Here is an 18,403-nt window from a genome sequence, read left to right as displayed (position 1 = left end):
AGACCATGTCGGAAAAACTTTGGGTGTGGGGAAAGAAGAAGTCTGAAAACAAAGTAAAAGTGAGAACAACCATCCAACTGCTGTTGGGATGAAAGAAAGAAAATAATTGGGACAGGATGGAGACTAACAGCATATTAAAGGAAAGCACATTGGCCAACAACAGTTGTCCAGGTCAAGATGAATGAAACTAATACAGGTTTTGAGGTTTGGATGAAGAGAGGCTTTAACAAGAGGTGCCAATAGAGTACAAAGGTCGCCAATTCAGTGGCAGTTCTATAGAATCAGGAATCAGCTTTCAGGTACCCCAGGCATCTGCTACAAGTATCTGAGATTGCTTGGCCCAAATGTGAAGAAAGTGAATGCTTTAGGTGAGAACAGAGTAGCTTGTGCTCTCCACAACATGGAAGGTATCAAACGTTTCCATTCCAGAGAGAGATAAGAGAGGGAACATTAAGAGAACAGCACAGTTGAAATGAGAGAATGAAAGAAAATTAAGAAAGTAGAGATATAAAGTTCTGCTACCTCTGGAATTGGTAGTTCAACATGGAAAAGACTTCAGCAACTCAAATGGGGCCAAAACGAAAACACTAGTGAGAAAGGAAGATTAAGAGAGAGGAAGGTCACATAATAATTTCTTATTATCCTTATGAAGAAACTAGCGAGGTCCTGCACAGAAAGAGACAAAGGCAAGTAAGGCTAGAGGCATGAATCAAATGTAGCAAAGAGGCTGTGAGAACAAATGTTCTCATCTCATTCAAAGCCTTAATCTTGCACAATACTACTGTATAGTTTATTTCAAGGCTGAAAGGCAAGTGAACTTCCACGATCCCTAAACTTATTCATAGAAACAAATGAAAATCCCACAGATGAAACACACTTTTGCTGAAAGCGTGCAAATACAGGAGGTGGTTTTTCTTACCACATATGGAGCTCTCTCCTGTGAGCTTGCTTTCCTCCACAATTTAGCAATCTGCTTCACTCTTGTAGCCCAGTCTGCAATTTAAATAAAAGAAAATGTTAATATGCAAGGCATCGATAAGCTTATTTCATATTATTTCAAACAAAGATGTATACATTTCCACATACTACATGGCTTTATTTGCTAACTCACCTGGGAATTCTTCCTTCAGATTAGGGAAGTTGATATTTGTATAGAGAACAGGTGCTACTGTCGCCATTTCACCCAATGCTTCTTCTTTTTCCCACTTAAGAGTGCTTCTTTGAGCATTGGACATTGTATCACCTTCACCTTCCAAAGGTGGAGCAGATGGTGCCCATGAGCTGTTTGGATCACTTACCATTGGATTGTACGCTGGATTCTTATCCCTGACAAATCAAAAAAAAGTTTTACTTTGTAAAGAGATTTCTCTCAATATACAAAAACAATTAGCACAGTACTTATTCTGCTTGCTATCTAATTAACCAGCAGACTGCAAGAACATAGTTTTTGTAGTAGTGGTCAATAACCAATTAGTTAAACACTAACAGTATCACAGCACTAATAACACCATCATCCAAGTGGTGAATGCTAAGCAATGGCTGTTTTAGACTTCCTATTTTAACGTACCTGGTATCAGGATATGGTGGTTGCGTTATGGGAGAGAAAGTGCCCAGGCCACCTCCAGGAGTCAGAGCTGTATGAGGAAGATGAGGGTTAGGGCCAATCAGGCCATTCATAAGTGGCACTCTTGGAAATGCACTCTCTCCTAGAATGAGAATTTAAAATCATTATTTTTAAGTGTGAATACATTTTAGAGTAGAGGACAAAATATTTAGTGAAGAAGGCAAGTCTCATCAAATGAAAAACTAATTGCTTTCAGGTTCTATAGAATCACAGAATCGCCAAGGATGAAAGAACCTACAAGATCATCCAGTCCAACCATCCACCCAACACCAATAGCTCCCACTAAACCATGTCCCTCAACATAACATCCAAACATTCCTTGAACACCTCCAGGGTCGGTGACTCCTCCACCTCGCTGGGCAGCCCAATCCAGTTCTGACCTTACAATTATGGGAAGGTTTTGAGATCAATTTACTTTGGTTCACTGTAAGCTTGTGTTCTTTTCTACCAGATCACATCCCTGTACAGATGTACTTTTGTCTGAAAAATTAAGGCTTTTTAAAAATGGGATTTCCAAAGCTTTTGCATTAGCCTTTGCTGCAAAACCGTATCACACTTTATACTGAGGTATATCCCTAAAGGCTACCGGTCTGTTTTTTGTTGTTGTTGCCATTGCTATATCCAGATCAAAGCAACAACAAGGAGAAAAATCCATGCTGCTGCCAAGCATCACACATGGACCAAGTTGCTTTCAGTCTTTACAGTTATGATTAACCACTCGAATTAAGCACCTCCTCTTCTGAGACAGCAGCATTCCAAAGTAAGCTTCACTATCTATTAACTCTGGAATTTGTAACTTACGAAACAGATAAACCTACTCAAATGAACATCATTGCCATAATTAAATGTCCAGCCTAGCGATATGAGGGCAGAATATTTTATTTACTTGATCAAAACATTAAGCAAATGTGGCACGGGCAGATTTATTCCAGCAGATGGTCTTTGCAGATGTTCCTACACAGAATGAACACTGACCTGTGAGTCCCTGTCACTGAAGTACAATCATAACTGAATATTTTCCTAAAAGCACAAACTCAGAAATCAATATATTATATTTATATATTTTATAATATCAGTGCTCTCCCATGCCTGAGGTCATTAACTTCTTATTCACACGTGACATAAACTACACAGGAAAGTTTAGTTGGGATGAAAGTAACCCATCAGACAGCATGTAAGAGAATATGCTGTATCATAGCATACTGTAACTGTGAAGACCTGGCAAGCAAGTAGGAGCCAGGCCTCTAATTGAGGAAGCTGATATGCCTTAATGAGAACAGAGTGTTAATTTTATTTGAAATTGCTGAGACTTGATACAAGCTTTCCCTTTGCTGAAGCATTTATCTCATAGAAACATGTGGATTATTACACAATAACTGAACAAGTTATAAATCCAAAACTTTGTAATTGTGGCAATTCCCATAAGGAGAATGTTAAACAATTGTATGGAGTTCAAATGCTGAAGTTATCTCCAAGCACCCAAGCAACTGGGAAACTGGTACTGATACCTACATTATCTTTTGCTTTAAATCACCTCATTATTCACTTTAAACTGTCTCCTTTCCAATAACTTTTGAAGTCTTCTCTTTTTATGGAACTACAACCAACGAGGAAGCCAATCATTTTTCTTCTTATAATTAATTTGCAGGTGAAATCAATTTGCCTATCACTTTTGTAGTACCAGTACTACAGAATGGGCACTCCTTACATGAGCTCAAGGAAAACCTACTCATGGTGACGCCTGATGAGAAAAAGGGTGCATCTAATTATGCTCATACATACCACTAAAAACCTGCTCTACTGGTAACAAGTCAAATTAGTCTGCCTCACGCTTTCAATACAAAAGTAGCAATATGCTGTATCAATTCGTAATAACTTTAATAGTAAGAAAGAAAATAAATGATAGATTTCAAAACTTCTGAACCTCCTCTTTACTATTTGGATAGGAATAGTTAGCATGCTAAACTGAATTCTTAAGCAAAACGAAGGCTCCCTAAATGAAATTAAGAATCACCCATTCACTGTCACACAGACTTTCTCATTACCCTTGAGGAGGTACTCAAAAGTAATGAAGGAGCAAATGCAGAGGAGAACACATGCTTTACTGCGGACAGTTTCAAGAACATGAAAGTGTCAGCTAAAATACAACCTCCAACACATCACACTAATGTGAAAAAAGTGTGTCCCTTTAAGTTAGCAACATTTACCTGCACATGAGTCACGTGCTGCCTTCCGAGCAGTTTTAGAAAAATATTCCATAAATTATCAACATCAGCTTCCATGAGTTAAGAATAGCAGGAAGTCAGGCATGCCCTACTTTCATGTCAGTATTTAACAGATGCACAACTCTCCTGACTAAGCTGCTGTTTTTAGAAGTAACAAATGAACATACCCTGACTGTGCAAAGACATAAGCTGTGGTGGAGGTGGAGGCTGTGGCAAAGGAGCTGTCTGTGTGGTTGCTGGACTTAGAACAGCTGTGAACAGATCTTCGACATCTTTTCCTCCCAGCTCTGCAAAAACACTGTGCATGAGTTGGCTGGCATTGTTTATAAACGGCATCTTGTAGAAGACAGCACAGATTTAGAGCACATACCTGGGATTTTGTACAATTTGCCAAGAATAGCACCTGTGCAAATTAAAAATATGGGATGAGTAATCGTTAAAAAAATGCAATGAAATTAATTCTGCAAGCAAGAAGGCAGCAATACATGGGGAGCAATGTGAGTTCAACAACAGAAAGTGTTTTCCAGAAGACTAGATCAAGAACAACAACAAATTACCATCTGTGACCATTTTGTCTAGTTCTGGACTGAGGATTCCATCCAACTGTTCTTCACTCAGTGGTCGTGAAGTTGGGTTGACATTTGGCTGAGGCAGAGAAGAAGGATCATCAGAGATGGGACCAATATCCAATCCAGCTAAGGAGGGAAGAATATAAAGTCAGACATGCTAAAATCTACTGGTACAGAATAAAAAGCATAAAACATCTTTTTCCTAGGTGTGAGCTATCAACTAAATGAAGACTTCCTTAAAACTTGAAAGGTAAGGAAAAAGGAAATATTCATTAGAGAAAAGTAAAAAAAAATACCCCCAACTATACAATTCCAGTTTACTGTATCGATTAAGGAATGTTAATTGAAAGGAATGCAGCTGGAAGAATGGGACAATTTTGTTGAAATAAGACAACTGAGATCAGGTGCAGCATGTTTTGAAGCAAACAGTTCTCAGTAAACGGTTCCACTGTAATTATTTTTCACATTCTAAAAACAATCATACTAGCAGTCAATGTGTTTTATTGTGTACCTCAAGCTTCACTCCCAAACATTCCTACATATTATATTAAATTATCTACTGAAGTGTCCTTGAAGCGTACTCAGTATCAAACTCTTCACAGTTTCCATTTCAACAACAACTACTGAATATTCTAGGTTACAACTAATAATTTGCTAATCCAGACAGAACATAACTTCCTATATACAATTCACAGCATCCTTAACATGCCGATATAACTCTCAAAAGAGAAACAGCTTTGAAAATAAAACTCCACACTTCAGTATTTCAAACTTATTTCTGTAATAAACACCAAATAAGAATAAATTTAAAATAATGAAACATGCCATTCTACTTATTGAGAAGCGTGTATTGCATAAACTGATGAACCATCGTCCAGTAGAAAAAAAAGATATCCGGTGGAAAAAAGATATCAATCTAACTACTTTATTCATGCTTTAATATATTCACATTGTTAAAATGCTTGTAATTTACTAAAGATACCACTACGATAAAAACAATACACTACTACTGTAAGTAATATTATACAGTGACAGCAAGAAAACACATGGCTTTGTATCATGAAAAACAAAAACTCAGGGAGGTTTCCAAATACTGGCAGCAAAATTTATGCAGTACTTTACTAAATGCAGCGTGCAGAGGTCATGTTAGACTCAAACAATACAGAAAGAGTGGAAAATGGAAGCATGGATTAGTGACACAGTAAAGGAAAGCTAGTTTCTACACATGCAGTTCTCTCAGCTAAAACCACTAGGAAAGGTGACTACTTCTAACCATGGATCATCCATTGTTTAGTTTCTTACCAAATGGGGAGGGTGAGTTCTCAACCTGGAAAGTGCATAAATCAAGACCTACAGGACCCAAACCAGATAAAATGGATGATTATAACATGAAAACAAAAACAAAAGTAAAGAAAAAGCTTCATGCTGAAAAAGCTACGCAGGTATGACAGACAACAGCAGCTATTTTTTATTCTCTCTTAAGCAGCAAAGCAAAGAGACAGGTAAAACAAAATGTTGAGGAGGCCGTGTGATTTTTTTTTGATGGTGTTTTTTGTTGTTGTTGCTTTGGTAGAAGCCACCAAAATCATCTCAAACCAAGGTGTTTTTAAAATACGAAAACCGTATCCGAAATAACCTATACCCATAGGTATAAAACAACAACCACGTCTATAATGTAGAGAAGAAGAAGAAAGCAAATACCAGAGAGACCTCATGAAGCTACATACCCGAATGATCTCCAGACTTTACCAAATCATCAGAAAGGATTCCAAGAATATCATCATCGGTATTTAAGACTTCAGAAAGATCAGCTAAGGGGTCATCGGTGCTACCTGTAAAAGAAACAAAACAAAATCAACCTATTCTGGCAATGTTTAGATGTGACTCTGGTGACAAATGATAGCTTGAGCTAAAATTCAAACATAGATTTACCAGGCTATAAGGGCCCTTCTAGTATACCACACTCTGCAGGTTGCTCTGAAGTGAGAGATAAGTCTTGTTAGTGCTGTAGCCATGTTCAGAAGCCCAAATTCTCCAGTATTTCTGAGTTTAGTAGTAATACTGATAATCTGTATCAGTCATGTGGAAGGGAGAGTGGATGATTTTAAGGGAAAAAAAGCACCACAAGATGAAATAAGAACTCAATATCTCAGATACAAAAACCTATGAATGCAAAAATCAACCAAAGTGTTTTGTAGAGGGGACAGCTCTCAGCAAGAGAACAGAGATCACAGAATCATAGAATGGCCTGGGTTGAAAAGGACCACAATGCTCATCCAGTTTCAACCCCCTGCTATGTGCAGGGTCGCCAACCACCAGACCAGGCTGCCCAGAGCCACATCCAGCCTGGCCTTAATTGCCTCCAGGGATGGGGCATCCACAGCCTGTTCCAGTCACCAGTGAGTCTCTTGGCTGGCGGGCAAAGGACTGACTTTATCTGTCTTTTAACTGAATTCCTGTCTGAAGGCAAATAGATACTAAAGAGAAAAAAGCCTTTATGCAGGAAGCTCCAAGACAGTATCAGTAACCTTCAGCTCTTCTGCAATATTGGATGCTATGGTGTTTTTCTCCACAGCTTGAGAACTATTCTTAATAATTCAACATCTAATTTGAATATAAATACACCAAGTTAGTAGCCAGAAAGGACTAAGGTGAAAAAATGTAACTGAAGTGTTTAGCATCCATTGTTACAAACTGACTGAGAATAAATTCAGGCTGTAAGTTAAAAGGCTCCTAACTATTAAGGCAATCAGATTCTGTAATGACTTTCCAATGAGTTTAGTAGGTTGTGAAAAAGCTAACTGCTATCATGACAGGGCTGGTTAAGACTATAAAATACTAAGGGCCAGTGATAGAGGAGGTTAGACTCCATGATCCATAAGTCTCATACTATACATCTCATATAAAACCTTTTTTTTTTTCTTCTTTACCAGCTTTAATTCAGCGAGTGTTAATTATCTTGGAAATAACTAAATCCCTTTAGTCAGCTGCTTCGGATCACAATCAGTAGCTGGTTGACATCTGGTGCCAAATAAATAGCTCAATACTGCTCGTTAATTTGACTCTTAAGAATTGAGATGTAAACTAAGACAAGGCTAAAAGGAGAATAATTTGCTGGTAATGCAGGATCCCTAACAGAGCACTGTGCTACTGCTGATCTCATGATCCTGACTCCTCAATGTATTTATTTTAAGTTTTAAAAGAATAAAAATGCCCGTCTCAGAGCTGCAGCCAACCTAATGTGTTTAATCAAACGCTATCTATCTAGTTACAAACATCCCAGAAGCACTGGAATCAGTTGGGCAGACTCCTCTCTTTTGGCCCAGGAAGAATTCCCTTCTTATTTCCAGAACCTTCACAGAATACATCTTGCCAAGAGGTATTGTATTTATTTATCTATTTTTAAATGAGACACAGACAGGTAAAGAATCCCAAGAGTGACACAGGGAGTCCCCAGAGCACTCAGGATGTACAGATCATCATCTTTATCAATGAGCCAGGTATTCTGAAGATCTGGAGCTCCCAGCAAGTAAGCCTCTGCACCCTGCTCCAGTGCTTGCTTTTTAATGAATTTAAGGCTTGGTACCATGTAAAATACACCATTGTGGTGTGTCATTCGTGTTACGGAAGAGATGAGTATTATAACTGAAAATACAAATTGCAGCCCCTTTGCCAGACAAAAATCAGAGCTTCAAACACAGTAACCGGTAACAAGTAAAGCAGTGAAGAAAAGACTCCACAAACACTCTTCTGGCTGGCTCTGCCAACTGCCATCACGACTGGCCAAAGCTTTGGCTATCCTTAATGAAGCTCTAAGAATAAACAGTCACAGAATGCCACTGAAATACACTGTAAATTCATTAGGAAGCTGAACACATCACTGTTAATTCCCTAGCAGCCCTGTATACATGCTGAAAAGCAAAGCAGATCCAGTAACTTCTTCAGATGCTTGAGAGCTCTTCGGAAGATGAACTTTATATATCCCTTATTGCTGGGTTCAATCAATTGGAGTTTCCCAGACAAGAACAACTTCCTTGTGGGAAAGACCTATCCAATTCAGTATGGACTCTTACCGAGTTAGCAATCATTGCGACAAACAGCACTGTAGGAAAACAACACAGTAACAACATGCTCCTACCACCTCCTGGTGCAGTGAACAAAGCAGGTCTGTGTCAAACTGATTACAATAGCACAGGTGCTCTTTTACTGCTCTCACCACCAGCTCCTCTGCAATGCCAGCCAGAAGGGACAATGTGACTGTTGCTAGCTCAATAATTAGCAAATTTACGAGGGTCTTCATCACTCAAATTGCATCTGGCTCACCCAGACACATGGATCCTGTTGTGGAAATGACTGTCTCCCACATAGTCACAGCAAAAGAGTTAAGAAAAATTGCACTGGAACCAATCAGTACTGGCAGATGACTTCTCCAACCGCAACAAACAGCTTTGTCTGGACACAGTTTTGGCCTGAAATCCTAACACTGGAGATACCATTGCTTAAAACGTTCCTACGGCCAGAAAATACTGCCCTTTAAGCCTCTCATATAAAATGGGAAAGAAGGTAGGTCTTCACAACCTATGAACTTCAGTGGTTGCTAGTAGTTTATATTCCAATAACCACACCCTTATAATTTATTTCTATATAAAAATAAGATGAAAATATGAAGTTTTACAACTTTGTCTTCCTCCTTTTTAATTTCCTTTTTTCTTGGAAAAATGGGACATTACAAAAGCATCAAGTTTGCACAGTTCTAACACTTCATAATATCATACTACATGAACATTAACAACTCTAATCATGCAGTTTGATATACTGACAAAGACTTCTGAATCTCTGCTTCTTCAAAGAATGCTGAGGTGAAAAAATGCCTACATAAATACATTTTCTTGCAGAGATGTAACCAATGAAATACAGACTTTGAAACACTTCTTTTTCAGTGGTTTTCCCCTTAAGGGGATTTTAACCTTTGTATTCTCTATTAAACTCCATTTCCAGTGTATAACAATCAATGTTTAATTATAATATAGCCTTTTGCTTTTCATTTAGCAGAGTTTCGCTATGTAACAATCACAAATAAATGCTCTCTCCGCAAAAGACTGCTGGGTGTTGTAAACTTTAGATGGAAAAAGATGCGGGAATGAACTGAAACAAGTGTGACAAATTAATCCTCGTAATGAAGAAACAGTAACAGTTAAAATACAGAATGGTACAACACCTCCAGCACAGAGGATACACAAGACATTGAGGAAAAAAAGTACGTGGAGAAGACAGTAAAGTTTGTAATTGTTCCTTTGCATGACACTGTCCTTTCAGCAGTACTTATAACTCACTGGCTACCTGCAGATCTCTCAATAATATCTCCAGCAAAGTTTTGCAAGAGAAAGCAAAACCCAAAGATTGCCCAGGGGCTATAAACTGTACCTTGAAAGGGTTCTCATGTTTGGAAAAAACAGGAAAACAAGAGGAGACTGGCAACCTAAAAGAATCTAGAACTTTAAATAAGACAAAAGGTGGATGATACTTATCCGACTAATTATCAGTACACTTCTAAAAGTGCTTTTTTAATTAGAGTAGCTTTGTATTCTCTTATAATGGATCTCTACTTATAATGGATCTGTACACGTATTCTTGGATGGAATTCACGTCCATGAATTTTACAGATGTGAATGTTACTGTCAGCCACTTTCAGATTTGTATCAGGTTCCAATTACTCCATCCACAGCTCCTTCTGAAACAAGCAATGTCCTGGAGCTGGGGATACCTCATTATAAATGTTACTTTGCAAGGACAGTTAACGTACAGAACAAAGATAACAGTTTCACTCTGAAAGAAAATCATGGATGAGCTCAAGCTGTAACAAAAACAAACTAGCAGGTTATCACTAACTTCAGCTGTGTATACCTTGAGGGCCCAGTTTCGCCTGAGCTGGAGTGGAGGTTGAACTAAGAAGAGGGTCAGATGAAGGATCCAGGAAACTGGTGGCCAAATTCGCTTTACATGAGAGCGGAAGTGATTCTTCAGGTAAATTATCAAGGCTCATCTTGTTTTGTCTACTAGTATCTAGTAGATCTTTGCCAAAGAAAGCTTCCTGCAAAGAGGACAAAATGATTCAATGTAGGAAGAACACCATATATATTGAAAAAGTTACACAAAGAGCAAAGTTAAAATGAAAACACCAATGGTTCTGGTCTGAGTTCCACACTCTATCCTGTATGGCAGTCCTTTTTCCAGGCTAGGATGTGCAAATACACTGCTTACCACTTACTTAAAGTAGCCACATAACTACCTTAATTTCACACCTTCACAATTATACAGCAAAACTTCTAAGCCTTTTACATATGCACAGCACAGACACTGCAACAATACAGTGTTATTACAAGCATATAAAAATGCACGCAGTAATACATAATATATCTCAAAAAAGGTTTTCAGCACTTGAAGTATTTCTCCTCGCACAGAAATGACAGCTGAAAAATACTACTGAACAACTTGATCACGACCAAACAAAACACTCATGACAAACATACACCAGGAACAGTGAAAGGCTGGATTTCAGTTAATACAAAATCATCCAACCAGAGATGGAGGAACAAAAGACTGAACGCTGTTAAACATACATTTCATCTTTGAAATACTGTGTAACAGCTACCACTCACCTAAACCTCAGCACACGGGTAATCTGACAACACTCTAGCAAATTTTCAAGTCAATTTTTACATAACAACTTCTCCTGTTTTCATGTAGCCTTTAAACTCCCGATTTAGGACACAATGGCAAGAATTAAAGCTATAGACTAATTTTTAGTATCAGTTTTTTCCCCGCATGAGTTAGAAAAGAAGCAAATATTTATTCTGAATAAATGGTGCGTTAAGGAAAAATATATAGAAAGGAAATGTTGCTAAAGTACTTTCTTTCCAGCTCACTTCCATGCTTATGAAATACAAACTATTTTTTACAGAGACTTTGCTGCCTCCTGCCAGTTCTTTCCTTCCAAATTTGATTTCATTTGAAGTTTGGTAAATATCTAGGAGACAATAAGGTTTTCATGAAAAAGATGAACAAGCCACATAAGGTTCTCAGTGGAAGATATAAAGCAATTGGTTTATAAACCAGCCGAGGGCAGCTAAGTTGGTCAATTGACATCAACATCCCGTTATTTATCCACACTCACAAGGATCAACAGATACTACTTCTTACCTCTGGGGACATCACATCAGAAATGGTGGGTGGGTAAAGGAGAAGGGATCATTGTGGTGGGGAGATGCAGAGCATTTAAAAACACAAATCTATAGATAGTGTTTCCTCTGTAAAATCAAGTACTATAATCTGCCAAGAAAAAGTCCTATCTAGAGTAGATGTCACGATCAGGCTAAGACTTCTGACATTGGAATGAAAAATCAGTAGTCAGAAAAGAAATATGGTTTGAATGACCTACGACTCAACAAACACCAAGATCTTGTTTGCAAACGTTTATACACACAAAGCACAGCGAAGGTTTTACCTGCAAGTAGGCAGGAAAAGTTTCTTCAAGTTTATTCTTCTTTTTCCTGTAGCGCTTTTTTATCTTCTCAGTACTCTCAGAAGCTGGAGTAGACTCCTCTACTGGAGTGTCAGGCAACTGTTCTGTCCAACCTGTAGAAGGAGCATTCAGGAACAAATAAAATCTGCTGAGTCTTTGTCTTTCTCAAAAGCTACAGCAGTAGAAAACCTTGCTACCTATTTGAGGGCCTGAGTTATCCGAATTTATCTGAATATCTCTCTAGGTGTCTTCTAAAGGTGACTTTCATCTAGACAGCTGTGAACCTGATCATATGGGTTCAAGAAGTCACAACTGTCATCTGTGATAGTTACCACATCGTGATCCTATCATACTTTATCACCTGTATGTTAATCTTCAATTTTTCTGTCTCTAAGCCAACCCAAAAATGTGGTCATTTGAGAGAAGCTAAAGGTACCATTCAACCAGCTACCTGGAAGAGAATTCTATTGAAGCAGCATCTCCAAAATCCACACTGCTGAATTACACGTTGATCACCTTCCTGCTTATAAACCAATCTTTCTCAAATGAGAAGTACAAACCACTTTTTAAAACCTGGAAAATGGCTTGTAGAAATAAAGTACATATCAATAAAAGGAACCTGTAAAGAAGTCCTTCAATTAAGATTTACACATTTATTCAGCTACCGAATACAAAGCTGCACTGCATTTTTCCCTAATGAACACAAAAGAACAGTGCGCTGATCAATCATTCAGTGCTTTAATTCAACACATCAGTGAAAACACTAGGGGAAGAACTAAACTTTTAAAGTCCTCCACTTCTCCCTTGCAAATGTTAATTACAAGGAGTTAATGATCCTGGGAAGTTATTTAAAAAACTACATCATGTAGTAAAAACTGCCACTCTTTGTACTACTGTCACCTTTTGTACCATATACAGTGAGTAGACTGAGGCTCACCAACACTGTGACCTCTGCGTTGTTCAAGAGAAAGCTTTTGCAGCAAAAGGAAGTGGGACATGGCAAGAGTACCAACAGCTCGGTAAGGCTGATGAGGAAGCTCTCAGCAAGCTACGATGATTTAAAACATACAAAGATTTCCTAAGTTATTTTTCTCTTAACAAGCTACTGTGCCTGAGCAAGAAGCTTATCTGTTTCACTGAAGAATATTGCCTTTTAACAGTAAGTATTGTACTGTTACTGAGAATGAGTAATTCACTTTTCTACCTTTTTCACTTCCCTTTTTTAAACTTAAAGGAGAAAACCCCTATGTAAGAATTGAAAGTTTTTAATGCAAAATTTTTCAGCAGTACCTAAAACAATTTTGCATCTCATAGCATTTACAAAGCAGGAAAACATATCTCTAACATTAATACTGAAGAGGAAGCAAACCCTTTTTCTGAACTGGAAACCCAGCTACTACGTTGGGTTGCAAAACATGAGAAACATTTGCTGACTTCATAAGGAAGTTCTACAAAAGCAAAAGAAAGGAAAAAATCTGTTAGGTTCTAATACTGACTACATACTGCAGTAAATGTAGGCCTCCTCCATGTTTTAAACTGAATAGCTCAGCAAACAGGAAAGAATAACAGCAGAAATTGAAGGCCTCTAAGATAGTCTCAGTCAACTTCCAGAAGCAGCTGCCTCTTTCTACTGATAACAGCGAACTAAACTCTGACTCCAAACTAAAGACATTCCACATCTCACCTCAACGATACCTAAATGTCATCTATGCCATGTAGTATGCAAAAACCCAGATGGACAAAATAATTAGTCTAATTACACATAGCAAGCATGAGAATAAGTCCTAAGAGTAACACCTGATTTCCACTGCATATTAGAATACCAGAGGCACCACAGTGGTCTCACAATGAGAAAAGAGACCAAACTAAGTAGGATTCTTCAGCCCTGAAAAAGATGACAACTGAAGGGGGATAAATATGATACATCTAGAGAATCTTAGAGTACTACAAATTAATACTGCTTTTTTTAGACATAACAAAGTCATGAGATTATCTTATGAAACTCTCACATATCAAGTTTAAAACGAACAAAGGCAATTACTTCTTCATACAACAATACAAATATCGCTGAACTCACAGGATTCACAGAGAATAAACAGATGCCTGCAAAAGATCTAACATCTCTGTGTGACGTGCAGCACTGCTGAATATTAGAACTCGCGATCCAGAAGATAACTCTAGATCCAGACGATGTCTGAAGGAAGGCTTATCAGAAGAATTTCTCTCATCCTGCCTCATTTCTCACACTTTTGTCTATCTTCTATTGGTCAAAGCTAGAGCTCTGACACAAAACAACAGTCCTCTCCATTCACACTGTTCAGCTCTAACAGCCTGCAATTGTTCCAGTTTCTTTGTGAACCATGGGCTCTGCCAAACCTGTACGTGTGTAGGAACGAGTATTTTCTGTTCATTAAAAAAGTCATCACAACAAACACTAAAACCTGCTTCCTTCACAGCACATCTCCAGAAAGCAGCACACGTTGTAAGCGGCACTATTTTTACCTTACTATGCATGAACAAAAAATGAAAAGCAAATTTCTGCACTTACCCTCATCTCTGCCAGGCAACTGCTCAGAAACAGATCCAGAAGAATCTTTCCTAGAGAGAGATCTTTTAGTCTTCCCCTGCCCTGTACGACTTCTTTGACGTACCATAAATCCACCAATACCTAAAAAGAAAGCAGAATTTCAGTATACTGATTAAAACTGTATTTCATAGCAAGAATGAGAGCCAAGATTATTCTGCAGGTGAAGGGGACAACGGCACCTAGAGATGAACAAATCCTACATACCTGAGGAGCTTTCATTTCGTAATTTTTATGTCTCAGTGGATATAAATGTAATTATCAGAAAGGATCAGAATTTTAGGACTTTAATACATCTGCAAGAAGATTAAATCACCAAACCTGGTGACTTTCAGATGCTGGTTCTCTCCTCCCTTGGCAAGCTGATGAATTGCTAAAATTAGTCAATCTACTAAATGAAACCTATTAAAGAACATTAAGGGGTCATAAGAAAATTCAAATTGCTCTGGAGAGCTCACCACTTTAAATGACAGTATGTACCACATAATGAAAAGATAATTAACCAACACGATACTGGCTGAAACTCCAGAATCCTTCACTAATGATTGACTGCAGTGCTCCTGGTCCTTTACAGTTGGTCTATAGGTACATACATGCATCAAACTCAGGTTTGTTCAATTTTTCAGGGAAATTGTTGGCTGCAGAAAACTAACAGATGGCTGCTTAACAACTCATGATCCAAAATCACTCTGAGCAAATGAAGCTCTCTTCTCTCGAGGACGCGTCAGTGGAAATAAATGGCTTGTTGAGGTATATTACTTGTAGAGAAAGAGGAGATCTCTGTTAAGAGCTGTGGGTTTGCACCACCGTCTCCATATGGTGCCCCCATCATGGAAGGCAAAATGCACTTGGGCCTGACCTGCTGAGACACGGCTCTTGCACAGTGCTGGAGAGGGAAAATGGTGGTAGAAAGCTGTTTAACGACTGACAGAGAAGCAAGTCAAATTGGACCGTGATGCTTCCTTTCTCTATTCTCCTCCCCTACTATCTTCATAATCAGAGGATACAGCCATCACAGTAAGGAGGATGGGTGTGTCTGTTGGAAAGAGTATTTGTGACTGCAATGACTACAGCCTGCTTATCATCCCACAGCAGTGAGAGGCTGCATAAGCAGCACGAGGACAGTCACTGAGGCACACTGAGGAGTGTGATGTAGGGGCTCTTAAAAAAGGCAGCTTTTGTCTAAGGACACCTTATTATCTTGGGTTGAGAATGAGACCTAAAAGAAACAGAGCTACTTTCTATGCAGTCACTTAGGTATCTTCTGTCAAGAGACAGCTCAAGAGGTTCTGCATTCAAGACACAAGTTATTCCACAGAACAATTAACAGCTGACGGCACTGATAAATTAAAGTAAATGAATTCCATCCAATAAATGCATTCATTAAGATTAATTGCCAGAAGTACTCTGCAAATGTTTAGCATGTTACTATTATCAGTGACTTCAGAAAGTAAGAAACCAGTGGAAAGTTCTCCAAAATTCAGATACTTCAAGATGTCCATACACTCACAAACTGGCCTCCATTGATGATATAAAAGGAATACATTTTCCTATTGGGTTAACAATCAGTAACAAGGTATAAATCTGAACTACAAACCTGTAATCAACAAGATATTACTGCAGCTGTACTGCTGTGAAGCAACCTTGGGAAACGTATTTGGCAAAAAAACGATGACATCACCAATTAGCAAGAGAAGACTTCATAAGTTCACAGTTTTTTCCTAATCTTTTTAAAAATGATACAGAAATAAATAGTGAAACAAGTGACAAAATTCTGTGAATTGTGTGTCCTACCAGGTCTGTATGGTTTTCGTTTTCTTTTTTTAATCCCATCAGCTCCTTCTGCCACTTTGGTATCATCATCCACAGCTTCCCGTTCTGGGCTGGAATCGGATTTCCCATCGCAATCCATAAGATCACCCTCTGCAGAAAAGATGCAATGCTAAGTTCAACTGGAAAGTGGGAAGGAAGACATTTTCCCAAGACGCATACACCTCAATGTTTTCTCAGCAACTGTTGAGAATAACAGCTTTTCCAGGAGGATGATAGATAGCCATGCTCTTTCAACCCTTTGTAGAACCCCCCCCCGACTACACAAAGACCCAGCATATGCATTAATTTCCTGTGAGGTTGTGTCAGTGCAACACCAGAGACTAAATGCTATCATTATTGCATGTGACTCTCGAGATTTATCACTCCAGGAACCTCTTTCGATACCCTGTGCTGCATTTTCGAAGCATTTAAGCAATTTCTAACAATACACTGAGGAACATGAATACTTGCAAGATATATTTTGTTTACCTTCCACCTAAGTTATGTTTAGTTGAGTTTGTTTTCATCGAGAAGACAGACTGAAAAAATACAGCCTACAGATGGAAGATAATATATAATGACTCTTAGTTTAGAGGGTTCTTGACTTGAAGCTGTGTGGCTGACTGAAAGCAGACTTATTTATGCAGAGGAGTTTGACTTATATAGCAGAAAATTCAACCCAACAGAATTACTCAGCCTTTGAGACAAAGATCACAATTTTGAGTTCATATTCTACAGGACTGCAGGCCAGACAACAGATGTAAAGTATAAGAGCACTAAAAAGCCTTTGGTGTTGAAGAGAAACTTGATTAATTCTGTTTCTGGTATCCCTAAAGTGTTATTATAACCATGACCTTACATCTTCATTAAGTCGTAAAGCTCTTGAAATAACTAGAGGAAACATGCAATAGTGCCGGGAAAAATATCAAAATACACATTTTCTACTTTGTATTTATGCATACATTTGTAAGCAGGAAAAATGTAGTTCAAGAAATATGCCTTGTAGTCTATTCATCCCTACTACAGGCAGAAGTGGACCGTAATACCATGTCAGCTGTGATACAGCTACAACTCTTCTCTTTCAAAGGCTCAGTCGCTGACCCGACTTTTCACAGAAACACAGAATGGTTTGAGTTGGAAAAGATTTTAAACATCACACATTTCCAACCCCCTGCCATGGACGGGGAACACCACCCCACAAGATCAGGCTGTGCAGGGCCCCATCTAACCTAGCACCACTATGGGGCAGCCACTGCTTCTGCAGGCAACTTGTTCCAGTGCCTCATCACCCTCATAGTGAAAAACATCTTACTTGTATCTAATGCAAACCTAGTCTCTTTCAGTTTAAAACCACTATCCCTTGTCCTGTCATTACTCTCCCTGAAATAGTGTTCCCATCCAGATTTCCTGTAGGCACCTTTAGGTTCTTAACTTGGGCTGCTCTCCATCAATTTGCCCCCCAATCTGTACCAATGTTTTGAGATTGCCCTGACCCAAGCACTGCAGCTTGCACTTGGTCTTATTAAAATTCATGAGGCCCATGTGGGCCCGCTCCTCAAGCTTGTCCCGGCCCCTCTGGATGGCCTTCCTTCCTTCTACTGTATCAACTGCACCACTCAGCTTGCTGACATCCAGACCATTTGTATTTACCTGGAATTACTGTACCGCGTTGCTTCAATCAAAGCAGCAGCATAGACTTATTCAGCTTGATGCCCACACAAAAACTTCAGCCTTTCAGAGAACAGGCATTGATCCACTCTACTCTGACTAGAGATTCCAGGAAACCCAGCCAGTCTGCCATTTACATACAGTTACAGCCACACGTGAACAGGCTTTGATTCTCAATACATTAAAAATGTCATCTATGGAACATATATATATATATTTGTTTGCTATGTTCCAACAAAAGAGAAAAACAAAAACAGAACAATAAAACCAAAACAAAACCAACAACAAACAAAAAACCCAACACCATAGAAGAAATACAGAACTGAAATCAAAGTCTGTGGAAGCCTTGATTGTACCATACTCTGCTATTACATTTAAGTATCTTGGTATCAAGCAATA

General features: G+C 38.6%; 1 protein-coding gene across 10 annotated transcripts in view; it reads right to left on the bottom strand.

Annotated features, from left to right (window-relative positions):
* Nucleotides 1-18,403, bottom strand: part of KMT2C (lysine methyltransferase 2C) — a 176,912-nt gene that overhangs the window by 34,016 nt on the left and 124,493 nt on the right. For 9 of the 10 annotated variants that reach the window (XM_072327392.1, XM_072327391.1, XM_072327396.1 and 6 more), the window contains 12 exons: nucleotides 16,319-16,447; nucleotides 14,489-14,608; nucleotides 11,923-12,053; nucleotides 10,323-10,509; nucleotides 6,146-6,250; nucleotides 5,721-5,768; nucleotides 4,407-4,544; nucleotides 4,220-4,252; nucleotides 4,017-4,136; nucleotides 1,568-1,706; nucleotides 1,112-1,326; nucleotides 920-993 (listed from right to left, as the gene is read on the bottom strand). In XM_072327392.1, the coding sequence (XP_072183493.1) occupies nucleotides 920-993; nucleotides 1,112-1,326; nucleotides 1,568-1,706; nucleotides 4,017-4,136; nucleotides 4,220-4,252; nucleotides 4,407-4,544; nucleotides 5,721-5,768; nucleotides 6,146-6,250; nucleotides 10,323-10,509; nucleotides 11,923-12,053; nucleotides 14,489-14,608; nucleotides 16,319-16,447 (1,439 nt within the window). The remainder of the gene's footprint in view (nucleotides 1-919; nucleotides 994-1,111; nucleotides 1,327-1,567; nucleotides 1,707-4,016; nucleotides 4,137-4,219; nucleotides 4,253-4,406; nucleotides 4,545-5,720; nucleotides 5,769-6,145; nucleotides 6,251-10,322; nucleotides 10,510-11,922; nucleotides 12,054-14,488; nucleotides 14,609-16,318; nucleotides 16,448-18,403) is intronic. The other variant, XM_072327397.1, reaches the window with a different exon arrangement.

The sequence above is a fragment of the Excalfactoria chinensis genome, chromosome 2, assembly GCF_039878825.1.
Source record: "Excalfactoria chinensis isolate bCotChi1 chromosome 2, bCotChi1.hap2, whole genome shotgun sequence".
Taxonomy (NCBI): domain Eukaryota; kingdom Metazoa; phylum Chordata; class Aves; order Galliformes; family Phasianidae; genus Excalfactoria; species Excalfactoria chinensis.
This window is presented reverse-complemented; position numbering and strand designations above follow the sequence as displayed.